An 11758-nucleotide genomic window follows, 5' to 3' on the forward strand; every position below is an offset into this window, starting at 1 on the left:
TGGATTGTATTAGATTGCACAGGTGTACCTAATAAAGTGGCCAGTAAGCCCCACATTTACACCACCAATCCATGCCTGCTCTGGATCTCTCCACAGCCCCTGGTTGCTCGGCAGCCTGAGCCCCTGAGACCATGCTGATCAAAAGTTATTAAAAGCTTTTCTCTATGTCAAGGGGTGTGGCGGCTATGACGCCGCCCTCCCCACCAAATATGTTTGGCTTTTTGATGGCTTCAGCGACCTCATATCCTCACGAAATTGATACACAGGTCAAGAATGGTGAGCTCTTANTCTCTATGTCAAGGGGTGTGGCGGCTATGATGCCGCCCTCGCCACCAAATCAGTTGGCTTTTTGATGGCTTCAGCGACCTCATATCCTCACGAAATTGATACACAGGTCAAGAATGGTGAGCTCTTACATCTGATAGGCCCGTTGCCCATGGGGGGGACAAAATGCCTCTATAGCACCCCCTTGAAATTTTCAAAAAACCCTCCCCATAGGGATTTTCTTGGAGTACGAAGATGAAATGTCACACCACGTCAGGGTTAAGTTACTCTGAGTTTTCACATAACTGCCTCAGTGATGCGTGCTGCTGGCCCCCCGTGATAGCGCGGGAGAGTGAGGGCCCGGTCACAGCTGCTTGCAGCTTTAATATGGACATTGCTACTCGAGCTATCACTTGCGTAGTACAACAGCTACAAGCTATTTCACCTGACGCACCGAAATTTATCATGGGTGATAAGACTTACTAAGTGCTTGGATCTTTGTTATGGTTCCATAAAAGGGGCTTATAAATCTCTCCGGAGAGCTTCACTTAGTGTGTCTGACCATAGTGTTGTTTATTTGGTTCCATCCTTCAAACCAGTCCTGAAGCGGCACAAGCTGATTAGTCCAGGTCTGGTCGGAGGAGTCTATTGAACGTCTCCAGGATTGTTATGCCTGCACAGACTGGGATATGTTTAAGAACTCATGTGAGAGTGTCTGACTATGTAAATTTTTGTGAGGGGTTAATTATTCATAAAAAATCAATCTCCATCTTTCCGACCAATAAACCATGGGTCTCAAAATCAGTCAAAAACGCTATTAATAAGAGAGACATCAGTTTTTATTAAGGTGATATGGACACATATAATGAGCTACGGAAGCAGATCAGGAAAGAATTAAAACTTTCCAAGCAGCGATACAAGGATAAGGTGGAGAACTTGTTTATTACTGGCAGCTCACGCCCTGCGTGGGAGGAGGTGAAATCCTTGCTGGGGATGCAGTCCAAAAAGTGTAACATCTCCTTAAATGACAAAACTGACTATGATCTGGCGAATGAATTGAACATACATTCAAACCGTTTCAATGTCAATGATTTTAGCCATGAACTGTCTGTGTTTAGGGGAACAGCTTTAGAGCAGAACAGTGCAGTCCATGTTGATAAGGGGAGGGTACAGAGACTGTTTCAGGGTGTTGAGGAGAGGAAAAGTCCAGGGGCCCCATGTACAAAGACTCGCGTGGATTTCCGACTGAAACATGGCATACGCTTAAATCTAGAAAACGTACACATAAATCCAAGCACATTTCCTTTGTACATCCCAATCAACGTGGAATTGAGCGCACGTTGGAGTACCCGGCCCCTCCCTGTCCATGCCCCATTTAAATATGCAAATCATACTTAAATGACCCTGCACCTGAGATTCCCCTCTTTGCACGATCAGAAAACTAAAACAAAAGAATGAATAAGACGGGAAAAAAGTACTACTGCTACTACTGCTACTACTGCTAGTACTATTACTGCTACTACTACCACTGCTACTACTGCTATTGCTACTGCTATTACTACTGCTGAAACTACTGCAACTGCTACTGCTATTACTGCTACTACTACTGCTACCACTGCTGCTGCTACTACTACTACTACTACTACTGTGACTGTTACTGCTACTACTACTGCTACTGCTACTGCTACTACTGCTACACCTACTGCTACTGCTACTACTGATACTACTACTTCTACTACTGCTACTGCTACTGCTACTACTGCTACTGTTACTACTGCTTTAACTACGGCTACTGCTACTACTATTACTGTTACTACCACTGCTACTACTACTACTGCTACTACTGCTACTGCTACTACTACTACTACTACTACTACTACTGCTACCGCTACTACAGCTAGTGTTACTACTGCTACTGCTACTGTTACTACTGCTACACCTACTGCTACTGCTACTATAACTGCTACTACTGCTACTGCTACTACTACTACTGCTACCACTGCTAGTGTTACTCCTGCTTCTACTGCTACTACTACTACTACTACTGTTACTACTACTGCTACTGCTAATACTGCTACTGTTACTGCTACCACTGCTACTGCTGCTGCTACTACTGCTGCTGCTACTGCCAATACTGCTACTGTTACTGCTACTACTACTGCTACCACTGCTACTGTTACTACTGCTACTGCTACTTCTATTGCTAATACTGCTACTATTACTGCTACTACTGCTGCTGCTGCTGCTACTACTGCTACTGCTACTACTACTACTGCTACTACTACTACTGCTACTACTGCTACTGTTACTGCTATTACTACTGCTACTGCTACTGCTACTACTGCTACTGTTACTACTGCTACACCTACTGCTATTGCTATTTCTACTACTACTACTACTGTTACTGCTACCACTGCTACTGTTACTACTGCTTCTACTGCTACTACTACTGCTACTACTGCTACTACTACTGCTGCTACTGCTACTACTGCTACTGTTACTACTACTGCTATCACTGCTACTACTGCTACTGTTACTGCTACTGCTACTACTGCTACTATTACTACTGCTACACCTACTGCTATTGCTACTTCTACTACTACTACTACTGCTACTACTATTACTGCTACCACTGCTACTGTTACTACTGCTTCTACTACTACTACTGCTACTACTACTGCTACCACTGCTACTGCTAATACTTCTACTACTGCTACTGTTACTGCTACTACTACTACTGCTACTGCTACTGTTACTATTGCTACACCTACTGCTACTGCTACTATAACTGCTACCACTGCTACTGTTACTACTGCTACTACTACTGCTACTATTACTGCTATTGCTATTACTACAGCTACTACTACTACTGCTACTGCTACTCCTACTGCTACTGCTGCTACTGCTGCTGTTTCTACTGCTACAACTACTGCTACTGCTACTACTATCACTGCTACTATTACTGCTACTACTACCACTGCTACTGCTACTCCTACTGCTACTGCTGCTACTACTATTACTGCTACTCCTACTACTACTGCTACTGTTACTACTGCTACTGCTACTGCTGCTACTGCTACTGTTACTACTGCTACTACTATTACTGCTACTCCTACTACTACTGCTACTGTTACTACTACTACTGCTACTGCTGCTACTGCTACTGTTACTACTGCTACACCTACTGCTACTACTACTATAACTGCTGCTACTGCTACTGCTACTGCTTCCACTGCTACTGTTACTACTGCTTCTCCTGCTACTACTACTGCTACTGTTACTACTGCTTTAACTACTGCTATTGCTACTACTACTGCTACTATTATTGCTACTACGACCACTGCTACTGCTACTGTTACTACTGCTGCTACTACTACTACTGCTACTGCTACTCCTACTACTGCTGCTACTGCTGCTGCTACTGGTACCACTACTACTGCTACTGTTACTACTGCTACACCTACTGCTACTGCTACTTCTAATACTACTACTACTACTATTACTGCTACCACTGCTACTGTTACTACTGCTTCTAATGTTTCTACTGCTGCTACTACTACTGCTACTACTGCTACAACTACTGCTACTACTGCTATGACTACTGCTACAACTACCGCTACTACTGGTACTACTACTACTGCTACTATTACTGCAACTACTACTACTACTACTACTTCTGCTGCTACTACTGCTACAACTACCGCTACTACTGGTACTACTACTACTACTGCTACTATTACTGCAACTACCACTGCTATTACTACTGCTACAACTACCGCTACTACTACTACTATTATCATCACTATTAAGACAGGATTCATCAATAATCAGGACAGACACATGACTCGTCAGTTATTATTTAACGACACATCAAGGTATGGTTTTCTTTGTGCATGCGAGCGTGCACATGATCAGATATCACAGGTATGATTTTGTTTCATCTTTTCATTTTCTGATCGTCAGAAGTAATCAATACTTCTGTCCCTCTGTCTCTGTATCTCTGTCTGATAGAGAACTATTACCACCTTCCTGGTCATCTCGATGCTCTGTTGTGTGGAAACAGTTCTGATGCCGGGTACGTTCATCAAATAATGATGTAATGATTGGTAATACTGATGATGATGATGATGATGATGAAGGTGGTGATGATTGATGATGATGGTGATGATGATGATGATGATGATGATGACGGTGGTGGTGGTGATGATGGTGATGATGATGATGGTGGTGATGATGATGATGATGGTGATGATGATGATGATGGTGGTGGTGGTGGTGGTGNTAAAATTGATTGATTGATTGACTTCCCTCTCCTCTGAAAGCCTCCTCTCTCCTCGACTCCTCCGAGTGCATTTAAAGAAATGAGACTTCCTACAAGATGGCGAGTCTCAATCGATTTCTGGGTCAAGTGATCGAGGATAGAGGACAGATATTGGGATGAACCCCTTGTCTCTGTTTGTCCTGAGACACTGGTCTGACCTGTGAAGCACTTCCTGTCTCTGGTCTGACCTGTGAAGCACTTCCTGTTTCTGTATTTCCTTCAGGATGGAGCGAATTAAATCCAGACAGCAGAAGTTCCGGCGAGGAAAAGAGAAGATGTTGAGTTTGACCCAGGACAGCTTCCATACTGATGGTCTGTAGACACACCTCTGTTGCTGTGGTAAAGATGCGGTAGCTGTCAGTCCCAGAACGTGTGTGTGTGTGTTTGTGTTCATAGGTCAGGAAAACAAGAAGGGGCAGCGGCAGAAGAAGTGGTGGAGACCCTGGGTAAACCATGCCTCCAGTAAGTAACATGACCTCTGACATCATCACCCTCACCTGTCAGAGCCGGTGTGTAACTGTGTGTCTGTCCGCAGTGGTGAGGAGCGGCGACTACTACCTGTTTGAGACGGATAGTGAAGAGGAGGAGGAGGAGGAGAAGAAGGAGGAAGAGGAGAAGGAGGAGGAGCTACCTGAGAAATCAGCCTTCCAGGTGAGCATCTCATCAGCTCTCTTTAGACAGAGGTGGTGCTACAGAGCCGCCATGCCTCCCTACTTCATGACACAGAACCTAACAACAGTGACATCATCAGACATGAGACATGACATGTAACCCAACAGTGTCGTCCTCCAGTGTAACATCATTTAGCGTGAGCTCCTGTTAGCTGCTAACTGCTAACAGCTGCTGTTGTCCTTCTTTGAGTTAGCTGCTAACTGCTAGTGGCTACTGTTCTTCTTCTTTGAGTTAGCCGCTAACAGCTGCTGTTCTTCTTTTCTGAGTTAGCTTCTAACTGCTAACAGCTGCTGTTCTTATTCTTTGAGTTAGCTGCTAACTGCTAACAGCTGCTGTTCTTGTTCTTATTCTTTGAGTTAGCTGCTAACTGCTAACAGCTGCTGTTCTTTGAGTTAGCCGTGAACTGCTCACAGCTACATTTTAAATCTCCCACAGCGGGTCGCACACAGAACACATGGTCTAAATGTCACACTTGTCTGTCCATGATTTGTTCTGCCGTCAGTCCCTTTTACACAAAGCATCCTGTCTCTGTCGGATTAAAGGAGACACAACTCCATCTGTCTGTCTGTCTGTATGTGTGTCTGTCTGTCTGTCTGTCTGTCTGTGTGTGTGTGTGTGTGTGTGTGTGTGTGTGTGTCTGTCTGTCTGTCTGTCTGTCAGTTTGTGTATCATGCCTGGATAACTGACTCCAGAACAGCAATGAGAGCTCGCAACAACCAGAGGAAACTGTGGAAGAAGAACTCCTCTGAGCAAAGGAGCAAAAAGGAAGAGAAGAGAGGAGGTGAGGAGGAGGAGGTGGTGAAGGAGGAGGAGGAGGAGGAGGTGGTGAAGGAGGAGGAGGAGGAGGAGGAGGAGGAGGAGGAGGAGGAGGAGGATGTGTCTTCCTATAGACTAGAGGTTCATGTCTGGTGGGTTCATTTTGACCACAAATGTGTGGCTTTACGTCCAAACACATGTATAACTGTGGACATGTTAAACTGAGGAGAAGGTCAGTCCGACTGGTTTTATTGTTTCATTAAAAGGTTTGTGCTCTGATCAGATCAATTTACTGAGACACAGGAAATTATAAAAACAATAAAAGTCAGAAGAGATCACAACAGGAAGTCCTGAACATACACTGATGTGATGATGATGATGGTGATGATGATGATGATGATGATGGTGGTGATGATGATGATGATGTTGATGATGGTGATGATGGTGATGATGGTGATGATGATGATGATGTTGATGATGATGATGATAACCGTGATGATGATGATGATGATAATGAGGAAGTTAGTGCTGATGATTATGATGATTTTTATGATTATGGTGATGATGATAGTGATGATGATGATGATGTTGATGATGATGATGATAACCGTGATGATGATGATGATGGTGATGATGATGATGATGATGATGGTGGTGATGATGATGATGTTGATGATGATGATGATGATAACCGTGATGATGATGATGATAATGAGGAAGTTGGTGATGATGATTATGATGATTTTTATGATGATGGTGATGATGATAGTGATGATGATGATGATGGTGATGATGATGATGATGGTGATGATGATGATGGTGTTGGTGGTGATGACGATGATTATGATGATGATGGTACTGATGATGTTTTCAGGGCCTGTCCGGAGGGTTACCTCTGTCTAAAGGCGGGGAGAAACCCAAACTACGGATACACCAGCTATGACACCTTTGGGTGGGCGTTCCTGTCTCTGGTCCGACTGATGACCCAGGACTTCTGGGAAAACCTCTTCCAGCTGGTCAGTAACAGACTGGTCCCAGTACAGAGACCGGTCCCAGTACAGACCAATCCCAGTACAGAGACTAGTCCCAGTACAGAGACTGGTCCCAGTTCAGATTCAGTCTGTGAGCTGCAGCTTCAAAAACACCAGAGGTCGTATTCAGTTTCTCCTGATGACAGGATTCTGAGAAAATTCTTAGAGTTGTGATGTTTCCTTAGAATTCCCACTTAAAGTTAAGACGTTTTTTTATGTTTGTTTTTTTTGTTTGTTTTTTACATTTTTTTATTGGAGACCAGCATTTCACAAGTATCAAATACCCCACCTTTTTTTATATACGGTGCATTAGAACAGAGAACTAGAAAAAGAACATCCCCCAGGAACAAAGAGAGCAAAAAAATAGTGATATTAATTTAATAATAAAAAAAAAGAATAAAAATATTTATATTCATTAAATCAATTAACCAGAAGTAGTAGGAAGAGTATTTGGGCTTTTCCAATGTAACAGAATATGTGTGCAGGCTATGAGTGAGGCAAAAGCGTCAACATCAGAGTATGTCTTAGTTGGTAGTACTAGTTGGTGTGCGAGGTACACCAAATATGGCTATCAGTGGGCAGGGTTCCAACATGATATTGAGGGCTTCGTTTAATGATTTAAAAAAACAAGACCAGAAATGAAGTAGTTTGGGACAAGAAAAAAACATATGAACATGATCTGTTGGAGATAAACCACATCTATCACAGGTATCATTTGTGCCTGGAAACAGCCTATTAAGTCTGTTTTTTGTGAAATGAATTTTGTGGAGAGCCTTGAACTGAATTAAATTAAGACAAGTACAAGAAGATGTAGAAATAACCCTGACCAGTGCCTGTCTCCACCACTCATCTGTCAAATTAAAGCCAAGCTCCTTTTCCCAACTATGCCTGACCCCCACAAGGGAGGTCAAATTTGAAGATGATATGAGGTCATATAATACTGAAATCCTACTACGAGCCATTGGAAGAGAGAGCACCCCAGTGATAAGAGATACCGTTGGAGATTGAGGGAAAGATGTGAAGCGTGTGTGAGCATAGTTGTGCGCTTGGAAGTATCAAAACATATGAGATTGGGGTAAATTATATTTAACACAAAGATCATTAAATGTAACAAATAAGCCCTCCAAATATAATTCTGAAAAATGAAACCAGTCCTCTCTCTCCACAAAGTGAAATCTGTGTCTGAATTGGAGCGGGGAAAGAAATGATTGTTGCAAATAGGCCTTAATGGGATGAGTACTGAAAGTTTGAAGTGTTGCCTGAATTGTTTCCAAATTTTCAAAGAGGAGAGTACAATTGGGTTTTTAATAAACCTAGGATAACGAGAAGCTAGAGGAGCACAAACCAGAGCCGCCAAAGACGAGGGATGGGAAGAAGCATCCTCCATTATGCACCAATCTAAATTGGAAGAGTTACACCAGGCGTGGATTTTTTGAAGATTGGCAGCCCAATAATGAAATAATAAGTTAGGCAGTGCAAGGCCCCCATCTGATTTGCTTCTCTGGAGTACTGCTCAATGTGCCCTTGGGTTCTTACCAGCCCAAATAAAATTTGAGATTATTTTGTCTAACATTTGTATAAATGATTTAGATAAAAAAAAAATGGGAAGACACTGGAGAAGCAGCATAAATCTTGGAAGAATATTAAGCTTAATAGAATTTATTCTGCCTATCAGAGAGAGAGGGAGAGATAGAATAGAATAGATTAGAATAGAATGCCTTCATTGTCACTATACGCATGTACAACGAGATTAAAAGCAGCTCCAGTACCAGTGCAAGCAGTGTAAAAATATACAAGAATATACAATATAGACAAAGGATAAATAGTGCAAAAAGAGGGGGTGGGGGTGTAAGGAGAGAGGGGGGGTGTAAGGAGGTAAGGTGCACAGTCCTGAGAAAGTTTATGTACAAATTACAGAAAATAAATATGGTGCTATATACAGTGTTGTGTTCACATTATGGAGTGGGATATTGCATTTTATAAAGTATTGCACAGAAGGAGTCCGGGGGGTGGGGGGGAGGCAGACTATAAGGTCAGTGCATGTGAGAGTTCAGGGTGGTTATGGCTTTAGGAAAGAAACTGTTTCTGATGCACCTGTAGCGCCTCCCTGAGGGCAACAGGTCAAACAGTTCAAAGCCATGGTGGGAGCTGTCTTTGGTGATGCTCTTGGCTCTGCTGAGGCAGCGGGAGGTGTAAATGTCCATCAGGGAGGGGAGAGGGCAGCCGATGATCTTCTGTGCTGCTTTTACTACTCTCTGGAGCCTCTCCCTGTCTGCAGCGGTGCAGCTGCCGTACCATACTGTGATACAGTACGTCAGCAGGCTCTTGATGGATGAGCGGTAGAAGGTCAGCAGCAGGTTGGAATCCAGGTTGTGCTTCTTGAGGACCCTCAGGAAGTGCAGCCGCTGCTGAGCCTTCTTGATGACCGCTGTGATGTTGTCTGTCCATGAGATGTTGGCGGAGATGAGGACGCCGAGAAACCGGAAGGTGTGGACCCTCTCCACACACTTGCCGTTGATGTGAAGGGGGGCTAGGTCGGTGCTGTGCTTCCTGAAGTCGATGATGATCTCCTTGGTTTTCTTGGTGTTCAGAGCGAGGTTATTCTCTGAACACCAGGCTGCCAGCTTCAGGTCCTCCTCTCTGTAGGCTACCTCGTCTCCCTCCGAGATGAGTCCGACCACCATGGTGTTGTCAGCAAACTTGAAGATGAGGTTGCTGTTGTGGGTCGTAGAGGCAGTACAGGAGGGGGCTCAGCACACAGCCCTGTGGGGAGCCGGTGCTCAGCGTACGGGTGGAGGAGAGGTGGGGGCCAAGTCTCACAGTCTGGGGCCGGTTGGTGAGGAAGTCCTTTATCCAGGCACATGTGAAAGGGGGGAGGCCGAGAGTGTCCAGTTTTGTGATGAGGATGTCCGCGATTATTGTGTTAAAGGCTGAACTATAATCCACAAAGAGCATCTGGACGTAGCTCTGCTGCTGCTCCAGGTGGTTCAGCGCAGATTGGAGAGCTACAGCGATGGCATCTTCTGTGGATCTGTTCGCCCGATATGCAAACTGGTGAGGGTCAAAGTCTGGGGGGAGATAGTCCTTGATGTGCTTAAGAACTAGTCTCTCAAAGCACTTCATGATTACCAGGGTGAGGGCCACCAGACGGTAATCGTTCAGGCTGGTGACGGGAGACTTCTTTGGCACGGGGATTATTGTTGCTGCTTTCAGGCAGGACGGTATGACTGCCTGGGCCAGGGAGAGGTTGAAGATCCTGGTGAAGGTGAGGGCGAGCTGGTGGGCGCACGCTCTGAGCACCTTGCCAGGTACTCCATCTGGGCCGGCAGCTTTCCTGGGGTTCACTGCTAGGAGCACCCGTCTAACATCATGCTCCTGTACAGTGAGTGGAGTGGTGGAGGAACCAGGTGGGGGGTGGGGGCAGGGCTGGAGCAGATGAGTGCTGCTGTGATGTTTCAAAGCGAGCAAAGAAGCCGTTTAGCTCCTCTGCCAGTGGCGCACTCAGGTCTCCTGTTGACGCGTCACAGCCTCTGAAGTTTGTGATGTGTTGTATGCCCCGCCACACCTCCCGTGTGTTGTTGCTGGACAGGTGGGACTCTATACTCATCTTATGGTCCGCCTTGGCTTTTTTAATTCCTCTTTTCAGGTCAGCTCGAGCAGCCCTGTACAGAGCTCTGTCACCTGACCTGAAGGCAGCGTCCCAGCGCCTCAAATCAGACTTAATTTCCACAACCAACTTTGTAAAATTGTTTTTATATAGTAAGGGGAGGGAGAGAGAAATATTAATACCTAAGTAACGAAAACTGGTATTAAATGGTAGTGCACCTGATGGGATCTGTTTAGTTTCTTTGTTTACCGGAAAACATTAGCTTTTACTGATTTTTAACTTATAACCTGAAAATGATCCAAAAGTTGTCAAGATTTGTAAAATATCATCTACACAGCTAACTGGGTAGGTGACATATAGCAACAGAGTTGTTTGGGGCCAAAAACAATAACTTCAGTTTTGTCTGAATTTAACATAAGGAAAATGGTGCAATATAGTCGCGTCTTACCTCAAGAAAGTCCAGCAAAAAATAAAGAAAAAGATAATAGTCCCAAAAGAATTGCTAAGTCATATACATCGGTGGTCATTCCGCTAGCTCAGTCCCTCTTTCATGTGTCGCGTATGCGTTCTTCATAAAACAGCTCCGCTTGCTCCGGGAATCAAAGATTTGGCTCACACCGTTGAAGGTGACGTGCAGCCGGGCAGGGTAAATCATGCCGAATCATATCCCTTTCTGAAAAAGCATGGATTTCACCTGGTTGAAAGCAGTTCGCCTCCTCGCCACTGCAGCACTCAAGTCCTCTTAAAACTTGATGTTATGACCCCGATAGGTCATACTGCGGTGCTCCTTTGCCCATTGTAGCACTCTTTCTTTATCGACGTAGCGGTGAAAGCGCACTATCACAGGGCAGGATCCTTGGCGAGGTTTTGGTCTAAGACTACGATGGGCCCAGTCTAGTTCAGGTGTGGAGTTCGACAGCGCCTCTGCCGCTACTTCTTTGAATAAATCTGCCATAAATTGTCTCGGGTTATTTCCTTCAGTGTCTTCAATCAATCAATCAATCAATCAATTTTATTTATAAAGCCCAATATCACAAATCACAATTTGCCTCACAGGGCTTTACAGCATACGACATCCCTCTGTCCTTATGACCCTCACAGCTGATA

At 44.5% G+C, this 11758-nt stretch overlaps 1 protein-coding gene across 1 annotated transcript in view; it reads left to right on the plus strand.

Annotated features, from left to right (window-relative positions):
* The window catches only part of LOC126406191 (sodium channel protein type 4 subunit alpha B-like), a 45844-nt gene that overhangs the window by 17995 nt on the left and 16091 nt on the right, over nt 1-11758 (plus strand). Inside the window, exons 7-8 of the mRNA XM_050070365.1 lie at nt 4276-4339; nt 6888-7029. Coding sequence (XP_049926322.1) covers nt 4276-4339; nt 6888-7029 — 206 coding nt within the window. The remainder of the gene's footprint in view (nt 1-4275; nt 4340-6887; nt 7030-11758) is intronic.

This window comes from Epinephelus moara, chromosome 18 (assembly GCF_006386435.1).
Source record: "Epinephelus moara isolate mb chromosome 18, YSFRI_EMoa_1.0, whole genome shotgun sequence".
NCBI classification, from domain to species: Eukaryota; Metazoa; Chordata; class Actinopteri; order Perciformes; family Serranidae; genus Epinephelus; species Epinephelus moara.